Consider the following 20,053-nt stretch of genomic DNA (forward strand, 5'->3'; position numbering starts at 1 on the left):
AATTTAACTATATTCCAAGAGTTATCTAGTGATTGCAACAAAACTCTATAACATCACCAACCAGATCGGGCTTCTCTTTCTCTTTTGTGTAGTTGAGAGTTGGCCTGGTAATGGCAAGACAAATCACCTCCTTGTTAATAATAATGGAATCACCAAACAAAAGAGCCTCAATAATTTTTCCCAAAGGAGCCATCAAGACTGTGGCAAAAGGTGACAAGTATGCCTATTTATGGTATGAAACAAATCTTCCCCTAATCATAATTTTACTTTTCTTTAAAAATACTGGATGTCTTGGGGCACCTGGGTGGATTGGTCGGTTAAGCGTCCTATTTCGGCTCAGATCATGATCGTGCAGTTCCTGAGTTCGAGCCCCGCATCGGGCTCTGTGCTGACAGCTCAGAGCCTGGAGACTGCTTGGGATTCTGTGTCTGTGTCTCCCTCTCTCTCTGCCCCTCCCCGGCTCGTGCTCATGCACGCTCTCTCTCTCTCTCTCAAAGATAAACATTAAAAAAAAATTTTTTAATAAAAATAAAAATACTGGATGTCTCAAAAAATGGAAATGCTTTAATTGTAACATTGCAAACTGAACAGTAATTCTCCAGCCACTGGTTTAGCCAAAAACTTTTTGTCCAAATTTGAACATCATTAATCATTGTCTTCACACATAGTATCTTGTGGGGGTATCACATCTTAAAACTGTTTCTAACAACCTCCCAGGCAGGTATTAGGGCTTGGACTGAGAAAAACTCAAGGCATCTATTTTTTTTATTTTAATTCATTTAAGTGGAACCCTAAATGCAAAATAAATAATAGAAGCTAAAAGTTTTAGTTACTGGGCTGTGAACACTCCCCTCCCCTTTTTTTTTAACTCCAAAGAATCATAAACTAAGTTTTACACCTAAGAGGAAAAATGACATGAGAAAAACTTATTTTGAAGATACGATATACAAGAACAGTCCTAGCCAACCACATATTTCTAGAGACAAAATAGCTGTGCCAACACCTATTTTAGTCTGGAGCCACATCATCCAAAATTATTACAAAAAGATTTAATGAGCAAAATGTTTCCCCTATTATTTCCCTCAAGTTGCTTTTTATTTGAAGGGGAAGCCTTGATCCATTTTTACTGAGGAAACATTTAATCTTGAAATAATATCTCATCCTTCACCAGAACTGTAAACTAAGGCTATTCTGTGCTACAGGTGATGAAAACAAGCTCCTCACAGTCTCTAGAATGGGCACATATGCCCAACCTGTCCTTACCTACATATTACACAGTGGTGTCCTCAACTGCATTTGGTTCTTCAAATGAGGACATTTCAAAGCTGCCTGTAGATTACTAAAAATACTTTAAAGCTGAGGTTTTTTTATTTAATGTTTATTTATTTATTTTTGAGAGAGAGAGGGAGAGAGAGAGAGAGAGAGAGCGTGAGGGCAGAGAGAGAGGAGACACAGAATCCGAAGCAGGCTACAGGCTCCGAGCTGTCAGCACTGAGTGCCACATGGGGCTCGAACTCACGAACCATGAGATCATGACCTGAGCCGAAGTCGGACACTTAACCGACTGAGCCACCCAAGAGCCCACTAAAGCTCAGTTTTTTGTATTAATGCTAGCGTAAATCTTTTGTGTTCTGTGAATAAGTGTCCTCTAATTATTTTTTTAATAATCCTATTTCCTTAGTAAGGGCCGCCATGCAAAAAGAGGCTGCTTTTTCTCTTGTACGGTATTTGGAAAATTATTTCTTCCACACAATTCATTCTCATAGCTGCTTTCAAAAAGAGCAGTAGGGTTCTCAGTTTGACTAAAAGCTTGGAAGAAGGAAGAAGGCCACACATCTTTTAGACGCACAAATGAAGTGGGTTCCTAAGGAGCAGTAACCCCACATTCTCACACCCAGGAAGCTACTGAGTGCCACGCCCCACCCTCACCTGCCTCACAGGGAATACAGGCCACAGGAGCCTCACCAGAGTCACAGATATGTTCATTACCATGTGATAAAAACAGGACTTAACATATCTCTCAAAGAGAAAAACTAGGCAGAGGAGCAGTGTGTGATTCATAGCACTGTGTAGCTCACTTCTCTAACTGGAAACTATTCTGTTCTTTTCTATAATAAAAACAGTGTGTGAGCAGATCACTGAGGGACATCATTCTTTTTCTAAAACTGAGAATATTTTAACAGTAAGTATTAGAAGCAGGGCTTAAAAAAAAAAAACACTTAAAATTCAGTATTCTCAAGTATCTCCATTAAAAAAAAACTAAATCACCTCACTGCGGATTTAAAATATCTGGCTATTTCCAGAAACCACAATGTGAAAGTTAGTTAGTGATTTCCTCATTATCATAATTGCTTCCTAAGTATTTTCATTATAATAGTGACCTTTTAGTTTCTTTCATTTTTTTAACACAGTAAGAAGTTTATAAGAGCAACATATGGAAAATTCCCAATAGCTCATCATTTCTCATCAGATAGTGAAAAGTTGTGAGACTTGAAAGAAGTTCAAAGGGCGCCTAGGTGATTCAGTTGGTTAAGCGTCCAACTTCGACTCAAGTCATGATCTCACGGCTTGTGGGTTCCAGCCACACAACAGGCTCTGTGCTGACGGCTCAGAGGCTGGAGCCTGCTTTGGATTCTGTGTCTCCCTCTTTCTTTGCCCCTTCTCCACTCATGCTCTGTCTCTCCACTCATGCTCCTGGGTGGCTCAGTCAGTTGAGCGTTCAACTTCAGCTCAGGTCACGATCTTGCAGTTGTCTAGTTCAAGTCCTGCATCGGGCTCTGTGCTGACAGCTCAGAACCTGGAGCCTGCTTCATGTTCTCCCTCTCTCCCTCTCTGTCTGCCCCTCCCCTGCTCGCACTCTGTCTCTCTCTCCCTCAAAATAAATAAACATTAAAAAAAATTTTTTTTTTTTTAATTTATAAGGGCACCTGGGTGGCTCAGTCAGTTAAGTGTCTGACTTCGGCTCAGGTCATGATCTCATGGTTCGTGAGTTCGAGCCCCATGTTGGACTCTGTGCTGACATCTCAGAGCCTGGAGCCTGCTTCAGATTCTATGTCTCTCTGCCTCTCTCCTGCTGGCACTCTGTCTCTCTTTCAAAGAGTAAATAAACATTAATTTTTTTTTAATTTTATTAAAAAAATAAAAAGAACTAAGTTCCAATAAGCTGTCTTTTCATTAATTTCTAGTTAAAAGATTTTGTATGAAGAAGTTGTTATTTTTTAAAAAGAACCTTCCCCCAAATAAAGTCTGCATTATAGCAATCTTTAAAAAAAAAAAATGCAGAAGCACCTGGGTAGTTAACTGACCTCGGTCAGTTAAGCGTCCAGCTCTTGATTTTGGCTCAGGTCATGATCCCACGGTTCGTGAGTTTGAGCCCCACATCAGGCTCTGTGCTGGAAGTGCAGCACCTGTTTGGGATCCTTCTACCTCTCTTTCTCTCTGCCCCTCCCCTGCTCACTCTCGTGCACGAGCAGAACAAGCTCTCTCAAAATATATAAACATTTTTTTTAAATGCATTTATTTCTCTTTCATGGATCCATGGTATTAAAAATAGCCAACAGATAAGCTTAGAAAAATCAATAACACGTTTCAAGAAATAATTTTCCCTTCTTAAACATTCACCTCTATGAGATTCAACTAGTAAAAGACAAGGCTTTTAAGTAAAATCTTAAATTATCTTTTAAATTAAATAAAGACAAATAACATTCCTTTCCACTCTCTGAATAGATGTCCCCAGTTTCTGTTCTCACCCACCCAGCCTTAAGGCCTTCTTGCATCAGCTGCCTTCACTGGCTCCTTTCCTCTGACAGGAACATGCTAGGGGGGACTATGTCTTACCAATAACAAAAACCTTCCTTCACACCCACCTCTCTTTCAAGCTATCACTGGTTCTTTCTTCACTTCTTCAAAATGGACTCCCCATTCCTTATGTGCATCTTCTGCAGCCATCTGCTGTCACACACACTCCCAGTGTTGCTGCCACCAGACCTCTTCCACCACAACTCCACTTGGAGCCTCTGTCCCTGTGCAGTGTATGCAGTTTTTTTGTTCTTTTTTGTAAAGCAAGGGACTGACTTAAACACTGATTAGGCATTCACTTCAAGGAGGCATCTACTTCAAGAGGGCTATCTTGAATAAACACATTGCCAGCCACTTAATTAGATAAAAAGCCAGGCTGCCTTCCCTCACTGAGGCTCCTTTGTTTTAGAGATCTTGGTTGATTCTGATAAATGATTTGGAACACTTGTTTTTTCTCCTTCTATGTTTTAAATTCCCCAATAAAGAGTGAGCCGGAACACCCTAGGCCCCTACCCTCAACTCGCAATAAAAGCAGAATCCTGGGCCTGTGTGTGCTCCTGCTCTCACTCCCAGGCATGTGCACTCTCCCCCCACCCCTCCCCGGCTAACCACCCTCAACGTCCTCACTGTGTGGCTCCACGTGTGCTGTGTAATTTCCACATCCTGTAAATAATAAACCTTTATTTCTTCAAAGTTTCCTGATGGTTATTGCTGAAGGGTGTCTTGCAATTATAATAAGCACAAGGGCCAGTCCAACCACAGCACAGGCTGTGACCAGCACGTAACACCCTGAGAATTACAGCTGAGTGCAACCACTTCAACACCAGCCTTACCTCTGCTGACCTCTCCATTGCTTCCAACACCACTGACTGACCAGTCCCTTCTGCTGCTCCCGTATCTGTGCTCCCCCAGTGTACTCTGTGATGCCAGTCTCCAAAATCAGCTGTCAGAAACTCACTCATTAAGTATCCATTATGGACCAAGTGTAAGCTAAGCACTGGAGACAAAGAATAAGACAGCTTCCCATCCTCAAGGAGCTTCTGTTCTACTGATAGAGAAACAACAAAAAGCAAAGGAGAATTCTAGATCATTACTAGAGTTCTAATGTAACTACCTGGGGTGCTATTAATCTCAACAACAAAAGGACCCACTCTAAGCAGGACAATTTGAAAAGCCTCTCTGAAGCTGAATCCTAAGAAGAGAGGAGCCAGCTTGTCAGAGCCAGGAAAGAAAGATTCAGGAAGGGCCCACAGCAATCATACAGTAATTAGGGAGAGTGAGGCAAATGTAGAAATAAGCTTAGCAAGCAAGGATGGGTAGGGCTAGAGAGAAAAGGTAGAGAGAAAGACTGGGACAAAATCCTGCAGGATTGTGTAGACCAGGGAAGATATGTAGATTTCATTCCATTTGCAATGAGGGGATTTAAACTGAAGAATGATATGATCTGATCTCCATTAAAAAAAGTATCTCTGGCTACTAGCTGGAAAATGGACTAGAGAGGACAAGGTGCTCTTTTGGGGTAGGGATCCATAAAAAGCAGACTGGGTATGACACTCAAAGCATAGCAACAAAAGAAAAAAAAATAGACAAATTGAACTTTATCAGAATTTAAAACTTGTGTTCTTCAAGAATGTAAAAAGACAACTCACAAAATAGGGGAAAACATTTGCAAATTACATATTGGGTAAGACACTGGTATCTGAAATATGTAAAAAAACTCGTACATCTCAACAACAAAGACAACCCAATTTAAAAACGGACAAAGGAGCTGAATAGACATTTTTCCAAAGAAAATATACAAATGGACAAGCACATAAAAGATGTTCAACATTTTTAGTCATTAGGGAAATGCAAATGAAAACCATAAGATACATTTCACACCCACTAGGATGACAATAATCAAAAAGACAAGTGTGGCAATGACATGGAGAAATTGAAATCCAAGTACACTGGCAAGAAGGTAAAATGGTTAAGCCACTGTAGAAGAGAGTTTGGCATCTCCTCCAAAAGCTAAACACAGATTGTTATATGAGCCCACAATTCTACTCATGGGTATATACCCAAAAGAACTAAAAACAGGTACTCAAACAAGGAAATGCACAGGTATGCAATAGCAGCACTATTCACAATAGCCAAATGGTAGAAAATGCCCAATTGTCCATCAACCAATTAACAGATAAACAAATTACAGTACATACACATAATGGAATACTATTCAGCAATAAAAAAGAATGAAGTATTGATTGATACATGCTACAATACAGATGAACCTTGAAAACACAATGCCAAGAGGAAGGGGCAGACATAAAAGATCACATACTGTATGACTCCATTTATATGAAACGTCCAAAACAGGCAAACCTACAGAAACAGAATGCAGACTGGTGGCTGTCAGGGGTGGGAGGAGGCAGGAGGAGGAAATGGGTACAAACTGTTTAATGGAGGATTATCACTTACTTGGGAGTAATAGAAATGTTTCAGAACAAGACAGAGGTGGTTATTATACAATATAGTTAAGTGTATTAAATGCTAATGAATTGTTCACTGTAAATTGATGAACTTTGGGGCATTTGGGTGGCTCAGGTTGTTAATCATCTGGCTCTTGATTTCAGCTCAGGTCATAATCTCCTAGCTCGTGAGAGTGAGCCCCGCATTGGGCTCTGTGCTGACAGCTCAGAGCCTACTTGGGATTCTCTCTCTCTCTCCTTCTCTGCCCCTCTCCTACTCGTTCTCTCTTTCAGAATAAATAAACATTTAAAAATAAATAAATAAGGGGGCCACCTGGATGACTCAGTCAGTTGAGTGTCTTGACTTCGGCTCAGGTCACGATCTTGCGGTTCTGAGTTCAAGCCCCATATCAGGCTCACTGCTGTTCGCATGTCAGCACAGAGCCCACTTTGGATCCTCTGTCCCCCTCTCTCTGCCCCTCCCTGCTTGCACTCCCCCAAAACTAAATAAATATTTAAAAAATAAATAAATGATGAATTTTATGTTACATGAATTTCACTCAAATTATTTTAATTATTTTTTTAATCTTTACTTATTTTGAGAGAGACAGAGTGCGAGCAGGGGAGGAGCTGAGGGGAGGGAGACACAGAATCAGAAGCAGGCTCCAGGCCTTGAGCTGTCAGCGCAGAGCCCCATGCGAGGCTTGAACTCACGAACCATGAGGTCATGACCTGAGCCAAAGTCGGATACTCAACCCACTGAGCCACCCAGGAGTCCCTCAAATTATTTGTTTAAAAAGACAATAATGGGGCCCCTGGGTGGCTCAGTTTGTGAGTTCCAGCCCTGCATCAGGTTCTATGTTGACAGCTCAGAGCCTGGAGCCTGCTTTGGATTCTGTGTCTCCCTTTCTCTCTGCCCCTCCCCCGCTCGTGCTCATTTTCTCTCTCTCTCTCTCTCTTTCAAAAATAAACATTTAAAAACTTATAAACAAATAAATAAGCAAATAAATAAGAAAATAAGACAAGAGGATGTGGAGAAACTACATCCACATGAGGGTCTCATTCTCACCCTAAATCTTGTCTTAAATCTTGGCATTTACCCATACTTTTTAAACACAGAATGTTAGGGGTGCCTGAGTGGCTCAGTCACTAAGCATCAACTTCGGCTTAGGTCACGAGTCCCACATCGGGTGCACATGAGCCCCACTTTGGATGAGCACAGCCCCACTTCGGGTGATGAGCACAAAACATGAGCCCCAGGTGAGCCCTGCTTCTCTCTCTCTCTCCCTCTCTGCCCCTGGTGGGATTCTCCTTCTCTCCCTCTCTCACTTGTGCCCTCTCTCTCAAGAAACAAACAAAAAACCAGAATGTCTGTCAGAGGTCCCAGGATCAGTGTGGCTGAGGGAGCATGTTGAGGAGCATGTTGAGGGAGCATGTTGAGGAGGCAGACTGAGGGCAAAACACAAGCTAGCACCATCCCCCCTCCCAGTGGGACAGGTGTCCTATACTTTGGACACTCCCGGCTACCCCGAAACAAGAAAGGACAAAAAACAAATGGTTAAAGATAAGGGACTCCACCAGTTTACCCAAAAAAGGCAATCCCATCAACAGCCTAAAGTCCAGGAACTCCCTACTGTCTTAATGTTAATGCTTTGCTAGAGGGAAAAACAACCTTAACTTGACAATAGCTGAGCCTCCAGTAAGTTTTTAGCATGTGAAAGTCTCTTTGGAAACTCCCTCTTGACTTAATCTCCCCAGACTCCATAAAACAGTCACCACCGCCCCCCACTTACAGTGCAGCTCTTTCTGCCCATGGTCCTGTCCCCATGCTTTAATAAGATTACCTTTTTGCACCAAAGACGTCTTCAAAAATTCTTTCTTGGCAGTCTGCTCCAGACCCCATGAACCCCATCATCACCTCCAAAACTTCATCACTGTCACAGCCTTATTCTCTTCAAACTGGATAGGACAGCCTCATCCACTCCCATATCACACTGATGGCTCCTCACACTTCTCATCTAGCCTTGACCTGTCTTCCAGTTCCAGGCCTGTGATTACCATCCTGCTGGCTATTTCTTTTCTTTTTTTTTTTTTTTTTAAGTTTATTCATTTATTTTAAGAGAGAACACGAGTGGGGTAGGGGCAGAGAGAGAGGGAGAGAATTCCAAGCAGGCTCCACACTGTCAATGAAGAGCCTGATGGGCGCTCCAACTCACAAACTGAAGATCATGATCTGAGCCAAGATCAAGAGTCGATGCTCAACTGACTGAGCCACCCAGGAACTCAGGCCTGCTGGCTATTTCTACCAGGCCATCCTGCAAGCCTTTCAAATTCATGCAGTAGGTCCAACTCTGTCTTCCCCTTGAGAGGAAAGGAAGGAAGAGGAGAGGAGAGAGAAGAGGGGAGGGAGAAAGATTAATTTTGAAATTTCCCAGTGTGATACTGTGATATAATAATATTTACTTGGTCTTTGGCCCTGGTTCCTTGCACAGAGCCCCTAAAACCCTTGGAATTTCCTAAGTGATTGAGAGGAATGTCTTTGGTTATTCATAATAAGGCCCTTTCAACCACACCTAAGCTTATGCTAATGAGATGGACTAGTTACTAGAGGAACCAACCAGGTGATTGGAACTTTCAGTCCCTAGACCTAGAGGGAGGGGAGAAGGGCTTTGAATTGAGCTCATCACCAATGACCAATGATTTAATCAACCATACCTACATAACAGAACTTCCAGAAAACCTAAATAAATGGGTTCAGAGCTTCCAGGTTGAACACACTGAGGTGCTGGAAGGGTGGTATGCTCAGAGAGGGCACAGAAGCTCTGTGCCCCTTCCCATATACCTTGCCTTATGTATCTCTTCCATTTGGTTGTTCCTGACTTGTATCCTTTATAATAAACTGCTAACAGTAAGTAAAGCATTTTCCTAAGTTGTGTGAGCCATTCTAGCAAATTATCAAACTCCAGGAGGGGGTCATGGAAACCCCCAAATTTATGGATGGTCTGTTAGAAGTATAGGAGGCCAGGACTTGTGATTAGCATCTGAAGTATGGGGGCCATCTTGTGGGACTGAGCCTTTAACTTGTGAGGTCTGCACTAACTCCAGGTAGTGTCAGAAGTGCTATAAGAACAGAAACAACAGCTTTTCTTTATCTACTATCTTTATTAACAGCACCATCCCTCTGGTATTCCAAAGTAATACCAGGTTCACCCCAGATATGGTGTGAGGAGGAGTAAATCTTGACTCTCCTCTCTCTCTCACCTTCCAAAAGCTATGAGTCAGGGCACCTGGCTGGCTCAGTCAGTAGAGCGTGTGACCCTTGATCTTGGGGTCCTGACTTTGAGCTCCACACTGGGGGTAGAGATTACTTAAAAAAAACTAAAACAAAAGCAAGGGGTAATTCTTACCAATTCAGTTAAAGTAAGTATCTGAAGTATACAGCCCTACATGAAACATGAGCAAACATTAGATGAAGATGAACATTCAACCTTCCTACAATGAGTAAAACTGAAATTAAAACATTGAGAAAAAATTTCTCCAAATTAGTACTTTTTAAAGAATTTTAATACCTTGTGCTATCAATGGCACAGCAAATTTGGTATTCACATATGTTGCTGATGACTGTGTATACTGATTGGAACAATCCTTCTGAAAAGCATATGACTATACTTATTAAATGACCAAAAAAAGTACATTTTGACCTAATAATTATATTTCTATCAATCTATTCTAGGGGAATAAGCCAAAAATTTTAAAAAGGCTTATGCAATCTTTGAGGAAGACATGGTCACAGCTGCAGTGGAGCTTGGGGTGCTGGCTCCTGCTCTTGACTCACTGCTGTTGGCTCTCCCAGAGGAACAATTCTGTCAGGAAGCTGAGCTGCAGCCCTGGCTCTTAAATATAACAGAATAATCACCCCGGGAACCAGAGGTAGTGATTCACCAAACTACAGTTACCCTAACCAGCCACAATGTAAAACCTCTGAGAAGGTTATGTGCTGACTTGAAACAAAAGAAAAGAACCTCAAAATGGATGGAACAGTTCAGATGCCTAACAAGACTCTGAGAATCACTACTTAGAAAACTCCTTGTGGTGATGGTAGTAAGACTTGGAATCTTTTTCAGATGAGGATCCACTGACCTGCACAGTCTTTCTGAGATTGTTAAACAGATTACTTCCATCTGAGCCAGGAACTGAGGATGAAGTCATCAATGCCAATGCTTAAATTACTTTAATAAATTATCAAAACCCATATACATAAAAAACTTCATGCAAGCAAACATCTGGAGGCAACCTAAAAGGAGAATAATTAAGTAGAGTATAATATATTCACTTAATTTACAAAATGCAGCAAGAAATCATTATGACAACAAAATACCAGCAAATGACATCCAGCAGTATATCAAAAGGATTATACCTTAAAATGTGACCCAGTACCTTAAAACGTGACCCAGCAGTATATCAAAAGGATTATACCTTAAAATGTGATCCCAAAAATGCAAGGGTGGTTCAACATACAAAAATCAATCAGTGTAGTATACAACATTAAAAGATGAAAGGAAAAAGCTACATCATCTCAACTGAAGCACAAAAAACATCTAACAAAATTCAATACCCTTTCATGATAAAATCACTCAACAACCAGGAATTAAAGGGAATTTCCTCAACATGGTGAACAGCATTTATTAAAAACAAAAACAAACAAACAAAAAAACACAACTAACACCTTACTCAATGGTAAAACTCTGAAAAATTTCCCGCTAGATCAGGAAGAAGACAAGGATGCCTTGTCGATTCACGTCTATTCAGCATAGTACTGAAAGTCCTAGCCAGAGCAATTAGGCAAGAAAAATAAATAAAAGGCAATCAAAATGAAAGGGAACAAACAAAACTATTCACAAATTACATGACCTTATATACAGAAAACTCTAAAAAATCCACAGGTTTCAGGGTACAAAACAACACACACACAAAAAAGCTGTAGCTGTATATACTAACAATCAACATTCTGATGATTAAATAAAAAAAACAGGCCTCTTTTTAAAAAACGTTTATTTATTTTGCAAAAGGGGGTGGGGAGGGGCAGAGAGAGAGACAGAGACAGAGAATCCCAAGTAGGCTCCATGCTCAGCATGGAATCCAACATAGGGCTCAATCCCATGACCTTGGGATCATAACCTGAGCTAAAATCAAGAGCCAGATGCTTAACTGAACTTAGCCACCAGGTGCCCCAGGAACAGGCTTGTTGGCAGAAATGGAAAAACTGATCACAAAATTCATATTGAATTGCCAGGAGCCTCAAAAACCTAAAATAATCTTTTTTTTTTTCTTTTAAGTAGGTTCCCACCCACCATGGAGCCCAACATGAGACTAACTCACAACTCGGAGACCAACACCTGAGCTAACATCAAGAGTTGGCACCAACTGAGCCACCCAGGTGCTCCCCCAAAACACTTTTACTTATTATTATTTTTTAATGTTTATTTATTTTTTGAGAGAAAGAGGGAGACAGAGCATGAGCGGGGGAGGGTCAGAGAGCGAGGGAGACACAGAATCTGAAGCAGGCTCCAGGCTCTGAGCTGTCAGCGCAGAGCCTGACATGGGACTTGAACTCACGGACCATGAGATCATGACATGAGCCAAAGTCGGATTTAGCTTAACCAACTGAGCCACCCAGAAGCCTCGTCAAAAACAACCTTTAAAAAGAAGAACAAAATAGTGGTGTTGGTTGCACAAAATAATGAATGTATTCAATGCCCCTGAATTTTATACTTTTAAATGGTAAAATAATAAATTTTATGTATAGTCTATCACAATAAAAAAATTCATTATGACAACACATTAGAGAAATTTTTAAATGCCTATAACCTTTTCTATTAAAAATAAAGAATAAGACAAGAAAGGGGTGCCTAGGTGGCTCAGTCAGTTAGGTGTCCTGTGCTTACAGTTCAGAGCCTGGAGTGTGCTTTGGATTCCATGTTGCCCCTCTCTCTGTCCCTGTCCCCTCCCCCCCCCCGCCACCCTCCACCCCACCCCCCCCCCGTTCAAAAAAAAAAAGCATAAATAGGTATGTGTATGAGCAGAAAAGTTTTGATTTTGAAGATCCAGGTTCAAGGCAGTAAAAATGCTCAGGAAAAGAATTGTTCACTGAGGCAAAAAAGTTAAACTAAATTCTGGAGATCATAAGCCATCATTTAGAGGGCAGAGAGGCCAAGTGGTGGAGAGCCGGGTGAATGAAGACACAGTTGCCAAGAGGAAGAGAATTTCAAGAGAGGGTGGTTCAACAGTGTCAAAATCCTGCTGAGAGATCCAGATATGTGAACTGCGGGAATATCATTATTAAGCAATTCCAAAAAAGTTCTGCTAATGTTGTTTGAACCAACTCCTATGTTATGTGGTCTATGCTGTACAGTAAAAATGCTGGGGAAAAATCCTAAAAAATCCACTAAAAAAACTACTAGAACTAGAAAACAAGCCCAGCAAGGTTGCAAGAAACAAGGTCACTATTTTTAAAAATTAACTATTTGTACACACTTGCAATGAGCAATGTGAAAATGAAATTTAGAAAACAATTCCATTTACAATAACATCAAAAGGAATGAATTACTTAGGAATAAATTTAACAAAAGAAGTGCAAAACCTATACTCTGAAAACTACAAAACATTGTTACCTTTAAAAATTAAAGAGGGTCTAAACAAATGGAAAGACATCCCATATTCATAGATTTAGATGACCTAATAATGTTAAGATGGCAATACTTTCCAAATTAATCTACAAATTCAATGCAATCTCTATCAAAATCCCAGTTGCTTTCCTTACAGAAATTGACAGGCTAATTCTAAAATTCATATAGAAATTCAAGGAACTACAAAAGCCAAAACAGGGGCGCCTGGGTGGCTCAGTCGGTTGAGCGTCCGACTTCAGCTCAGGTCACGATCTCACGGTCGTGAGTTCGAGCCCCGCGTCGGGCTCTGGGCTGATGATGGCCCAGAGCCTGGAGCCTGCTTCCGATTCTGTGTCTCCCTCTCTCTCTCTGACCCTCCCCCGTTCATGCTCTGCCTCTCTCTGTCTCAAAAATAAATAAACGTAAAAAAAAAAAAAAAAAAAAAATTTTAAAAAAAGCCAAAACAATTTTGAAAAAGAGCAGAGTTGGAGAACTAACACTTGCTGATTCCAAAATTACTACAAATCTTACCAATCAGTGTAGTAGTGGGATATGACAGATACACAGATCAGTAGAACAGAATGGAGTTAGAAACAATGACATACCACAGTCAATTGACTTTCAACAAAAGTACAAAGACAATTAAATGAGGGAAAAACCATCTTTTAATGAATGGTGTTGGAACACCTGGATAACCACATGCAAAAGAATGAAGTACCTGACACTGTCCACAAAAAATTACTCAAAATGTACCAACACCTAAATGTAAGAGCTAAAACTATAAAACTCTTAAAAGAAAACAGAGGTTAATTTTCATGATCTTGCTTTTGGTCATGGTTTCTTAAATATGACACCTAAATCACAAACAAAAAAGAAAATGATACATTAGACTTCATCAAAATAAAAAACTTTTCTGCTTCAAAACAATATCAAAAATTGAAAAAACAACTCACTAAATGAGAGAAAATATTTGTAAGTCGTACATCTGATAAAGGACTTGTTTACAATACATAAAGACCTCTCACAACTCAAAAATTTAAAAAAAACCCAATTAAAAAATGGACAAAGGACCTGAATAGACATTTCTCAAAAAAAAGATACACAAATGACCAAGAGCCATTTGAAAAGATGCTCAACATCACTTAAGGAACTGCAAAGCAAAACTACAATGAGGTACTACTTTCCATCCATGTGGATGGCTGTTATAAAGAAGACTGTAGGGGCACCTGGGTGGCTCAGTAAGTTAGGCCTGACTTCGGCTCAGGTCATGATCTCACAGTTCGTGGGTTCGAGCCCCATGTCGGGCTCCGTGCAGACAGCTCAGAGCCTGAAGCCTGCTTTGGATTCTGTGTCTCCCTCTCTCTCTGACCCTCCCCTGCTCACACTCTGTCTCTGAAAAGTAAATAAACACACAAAAATTTTTTTTTAATTATAAAGAAGACTATAAGTGTTAACAAGGACATGAAGGAATTAGAACCCTTAATACACTGCTGGTTAGAATGTAAAATGGTGCAGCCACTTTGGAAAACAATCTGGCAGTTCCTCAAAAGGTTAAACAAAGAGTTACCATATGATCAAACAATTCTACTCCAAGGTATACATCTCAAAGAGAAAAACATGCGTCCACACGAAAACTTGTACACATGAAATATTCATAGCAACATTATTCATAAAAGCTAAAAAGTGAAAACAACCTAAATGCCCATCAACTGATGGATAAAATAATGTGGTATATCCATACAATAGAACATTCAGTAATAAAAAGGAGTGACACATTAATTTATGCAACAACACTGATGAACTTTAAAAACATTATGCCATGTGAAAGAAGTCTTAGAACAGTTTTTGTCACCCCAAAAAGAACCCCATACACTTCAGCCATCAACTGCCAACACCTCCATTCCCCTCTCATCTGCTTTCTGTCTCTATAGATTTGCCTATCCTGGACATTTCATATGAATGGCAAAAGACCATATACTGCATGATTCCATTCATATGAAATGTCCAGGATAGGCAAATCTACAGAGACAGAAAGCAGATGAGAGGGGAACAGAGGTGTTGGCAGTTGATGGCTGAAGTGTATGGGGTTCTTTTTGGGGTGACAAAAACTGTTCTAAAACTAACTGTGGTGATGGTTGCACATATCTCTGAATATAATAAAACCACTGAACTATACACTTTAAATGGGTGAATTATATAGTATGTGAATTATATTCCACAAAGCTGTTACCAAATATATATATAACACATAAATATACTACTAATATAATATGATATGATATAATACAATATAATATTAATGTGTGTGTGTGTGTATATATATATATATATATATATATATATATATATATATATGCTGGGAGACCCACAGGTGTATGTTTTATGATAATTATAGAAGTGAACCAAGTCTGGATACCAATTATTGTCCTCATGAGAATGCAGTTACAGAAACATATTAATAAATCTAAACTCTTGGGGCACCTGGCGGGCTCAGTCGATTAAACATCCAACTCTTGGTTTCTGTTCAGGTCATGATCTCACAGTTTTGTGGGTTCAGGCCCCACATCAGGCTCTGTGCTGGTAGCACTGGAGCCTGCTTGGGATTCTCTCTCCTTCTTTCTCTGCCCCTCCCCCAGGCACGCACATGCACGCGCTTGCTCTGTCTCTCTCTCTCTCAAAATAAATACATTTTAAAAAAATTAAAAAATAAATCCGAACTCTTCAGGTTTTCCCAAGAGTTAAATATTCGTTATAATACTTCATACTTAATGTGCTATTTGATATCAAAACTGTTATTAAAAGAGTGTTTCAAATAGCATATAATTTTATAAACTGAATTGGTGGTTAGCCATACTAAACAAAATCTCTTTGTTATATACATATCTAACACTACATATCCTATTTCTTATTTTAAGTATTATAGGCTTATTGCCCTAATGTTCCTAATCACTGGATATGTATTTCTTTTCTTGTCTTTTTAAAAATTGTGGTGGGGCACCTGGGTGGCTCAGTCAGTTAAGCATCTGGCTCTTGATTTTGGCTCAAGTCATGAGCTCACAGTTGGTGAGACAGAGCCCCAAGTAGGGCTCTGCACTGACAGTGCGGAGCCTGCTCAGGATTCTCTCTCTCTCCCTCTCTCTCTCTGCCCCTCCCCTGCTAGCTCACTCTCTGTCAAAATAAACATTTAAAAAATTGTGGTAAAATATACATAGCATAAAATTTACCATTTTACACATTTAAGTGTACAACTCACAGCATTAAGTACATTCACAGTGTTGTGCAACCATCACCCCTATCCAATTTCAGAACTTTATCATCCCGAACAGAAACTCAACACCCATTAAACAATAACACCCCATTACCAGCAACCTCCAGCTGCCAGTTAACCTGTATTCTACTTTATATCTCTCTGAATTTACCTATTTTAGGTACCTCATATAAGTGAAATCATAAAATATTTGTCTTTTTGTGTCTGGCATATTGCAGTAGCATAATGTTTCCAAGGTTCATCCATGTTGTAGCATGTATCAGAATTTCATTCTTATTAAAGGATGAATAGTATTTCATTGTATGTATATACCACAATTTACTTATCCATTCATCTTCTAATAGGACAGGGGTTGTTTCTACCTTTTGGATATTGTGAATAATGCTGCAGTGAACACTGGCATGTAACTATATGTTTGGCTCCCTGCTTTCAATTTCCTGGGATATATACAGAGCAGTGAAATTGCTCGATCATACGGTAATTCTATGTTTAACTTTTTGAGGAACCACCAAACTGTTTTCCACAACAGCCAGACCATTTTACATTCCCACCAGTAATGAACAAGGGCTCCCACTTCTCTACATTCTCATCAACACTTGCTATTTTTTTTCATAATACCCATCCTCATGGGTGTGAAGTGGTATCTCATTGTGTGCAATGTATTTTTAGTCTATTATCTGTAAATAAAAGTTCACCTTGTGTTGATTTCTATAATTATACGTAGCACAGCCACTTTAGAAATATAAATAACAAATATTTACATGTTAGTAAAATAAAGCACAGAGTCACAAAGATTTAAGTCAACTCAATTTTTAAAAAGATATCAAAGATGACAAAGATAACACAAAACTTGTAAACTGTTTCACTCATCTGGGACTAATTTCTAAAATACTAACGTGTATACATAAAAATTTCACAAAGCAGGTTACAGCTTTGTGATTTATATATGTGTCAATGAAACAAACATAGCAGACACTCCTGAAATAAAACTTTTAAAGACACATTTATCCCTGGGAGATCATTGTCACTGTCCCCATTTTAAAGTGAATCTGAAATCAAACAGGTCTGACCACTTCTCTTAGACCACAAAGCAAATCTGTGCAGGAGATTTGGAAAATAACAACTTGATTTCGAGACTTTAGGCAAAAACCTCATAATTTAATATGCAATGTCAAAGAAACAGAAGAACCATTTCTACTCTTAATGGTGAATAAACTATGGGAAGTTGTCCACAACACTGAAGCTTACGACCTCCAACAGCAATGACCGATAATTAACTCCTTGTTAGTGTGACCTGAATGTGGATTCAACTCAGAACTAGTTTTGTTTTGTTTTGTTTTTTTCCAGTATGCTCTAATAACACTAAAGTCTCTAGCTTGGTCTCTGTTTTCATTGTTTTGCTAAATTTTGGCGGTTCAAAACTAGGATTATTCTACTGTTAAACTGACCAAGCTTAGGTTAAAGCAACCACGGAAAATGGAATTGCTTTTTGACAGCCTTGCTTAAACCAGATATAGAAAAGAGTTGTCTTTTTTCCTACACCCTATATGCTAAACAAGATAATTATCGTTTACCTTCACCAAATGTGATCCAATCGTTTTACTCAAGTTTATATATATACTACATATATTTTAATAAATATTTTCAGAAATTTTAAGAAATACTAAGAATATTTTAAGAAATGCATGTCCAGGGGCGCCTGGGTGGCGCAGTCGGTTAAGCATCCGACTTCAGCCAGGTCACGATCTCGCGGTCCGTGAGTTCGAGCCCCGCGTCGGGCTCTGGGCTGATGGCTCAGAGCCTGGAGGCTGTTTCCGATTCTGTGTCTCCCGCTCTCTCTGCCCCTCCCCCGTTCATGCTCTGTCTCTCTCTGTCCCAAAAATAAATTTAAAAAAACGTTAAAAAAAAAAAAAAAAAGAAAAGAAAAAGAAATGCATGTCCAGTTATGCAGAGGCGAAATGACCCGACTGGTATTTGCTTGAAAATACTTCAGCAAAGGAAAAAAAAAAAAAAAAAAAAAAAAAGTAGAAATGAAACATTTGTGACAGATATTTAAACTGTTGAATGTGGATAGTGGCATACAGGGGTTCATTTCACCCTTTATCTGTCTACTTTTGCCTATGCTTAGTTTTCACCATAACTTTTCACAAAACGAATGATTTCCAAAGTTACCATCCCGGTTATTGAACACGAGCGAGTCGGTGGATGTGAGCGTCCTTGTCTTCGGCACGAAACCGGGCGAAGTGTCCCCCAGTAGAGGCGAGGCCGACGTGGGCTCCGCGCCACCACGCGGGCCGAAGGCGCGCACATTTGCTCCCAGGCTGAATCTGACAACTCACTCGGTGCGCTCGGGGCTCAAAGGACCGTGGAGCGCAGCTGGGAAGTGGAGCACGCGGGGCTCACGCCCGCGGCTCGGGAAACCCGGGCAAACTCTGCTGGAGAGCTCCAAGGTCCCAGCCCAGTGTGCTCGGCCCCCGCGGCCCCTCTAGATCGCTGGAGACCCCTGCACCGCCCCTCCGTCCCCCCACCGCGAACGTCGGCCCAGCCCGCCGCCTACCATCCAAGTCTTCGTCGTCCTCCGACTCGCTCTCCGCCTTCGCGTCGGTGACCAGGCCAGGGCCGGGCTCTAGAGCCTGGGAGCCGGAAGGAGGGGCAGCGGGCGGGCTGGCGGCTTGCAAGCGGGCCTCGCGCAGGCGGGTGAAGTAGTCCACCGCGAAGTCGACGAGGTCGGGCGGCTGCTGCCGCAGCACCTCCACCGTGTAGCCCTGCAGCAGCTCCGTGAGCCCCGGCGGGATCTGGATGTGGCTCATGCCGGCGGCGGCCGCGAGGACAGGCGGGTCCGGGCCGCCGGCGGCCACTAACTCCGCGCTCCCTCACGCCGGCCTCTCGCCTGGTGCCCGCAAGGTCTCCTCCCGCGCGACCCGGCTCCGGCCTTCCTCGCGCCGCCCTTCTGCCGGGTGTGCGTCTCCAGGCCGCACGACCCTACGCTACTACGGCTGGCCTGGCGCCGCCGCCGCTGTCACTGGGCAGCCGCCGCCGCCGCCTCGGGGACCGACAGGCGGGCAGGCGGGACGGGCGGGGCAGGAGCCCGGGTTGTGACGCACGCGGCCGCGGGCGTGCGCGCCCCCGCCGCCCGCCGGCCCTCAGTGCGCGTGCGCCGCTGGGCAGCACGCTGGCTCAGAGCCGTCCGAGGTCGAGATCGAGTCGCGGTAATGAGTGGTCTACCCGCCAAAGGGAGTCGTCAGTGCTTTTCACCTAGTCCCTAAGACCTTTCATGTATTGTTTCAACACTCGCTAAGAGCCTCCTGTTTGCCAACACCTGGTAGGCTCCACGGACACAGCCTACAGCCAGAGAGCCAGACGCAGGCACATACATTAAAACCTCAGTGGGGGCGCCTGGGTGGCGCGGTCGGTTAAGCGTCCGACTTCGGCCAGGTCACGATCTCGCGGTCCGGGAGTTCGAGCCCCGCGTCGGGCTCTGGGCTGATGGCTCGGAGCCTGGAGCCTGTTTCCGATTCTGTGTCTCCCTCTCTCTCTGCCCCTCCCCCATTCATGCTCTGTCTCTCTCTGTCCCAAAAATAAATAAACGTTGAAAAAAAAAAAAATTTAAAAAAAAAAATTAAAAAAAAAAAAAAAAAAAAAAAAAACCTCAGTGTGGTTCCAGTTGTGGTGGAGAGCAAGAGGGCCCACTTTAGGAGGTGACATTCAAGCTGACTCGGAGGCCTGGTAAAAAGTTAGGACCACCCTGGTCACTGGGTGGAATGGTGGCATGACCACAAGACCCTCGGAAGTCTGGCAAGAGATCTGCAAAATGTCAAACGGGGAAGGCCTTGTAGATAGTAGGAGTTTCAGTGATACAGTAATTTGGGAGCCAC

General features: G+C 41.7%; 1 protein-coding gene across 1 annotated transcript in view; it reads right to left on the reverse strand.

Annotated features, from left to right (window-relative positions):
- The window catches only part of PRKAR2A (protein kinase cAMP-dependent type II regulatory subunit alpha), a 113,028-nt gene extending 93,707 nt beyond the window's left edge, over positions 1-19,321 (reverse strand). Inside the window, exon 1 of the mRNA XM_043587361.1 lies at positions 18,736-19,321. Coding sequence (XP_043443296.1) covers positions 18,736-18,988 — 253 coding nt within the window. The 5' untranslated portion in view covers positions 18,989-19,321. The remainder of the gene's footprint in view (positions 1-18,735) is intronic.
- Between the last annotated feature and the right edge of the window lie 732 nt (positions 19,322-20,053).

The sequence above is a fragment of the Prionailurus bengalensis genome, chromosome A2 (genome assembly GCF_016509475.1).
Source record: "Prionailurus bengalensis isolate Pbe53 chromosome A2, Fcat_Pben_1.1_paternal_pri, whole genome shotgun sequence".
In the NCBI taxonomy this organism is placed as follows: Eukaryota; Metazoa; Chordata; class Mammalia; order Carnivora; family Felidae; genus Prionailurus; species Prionailurus bengalensis.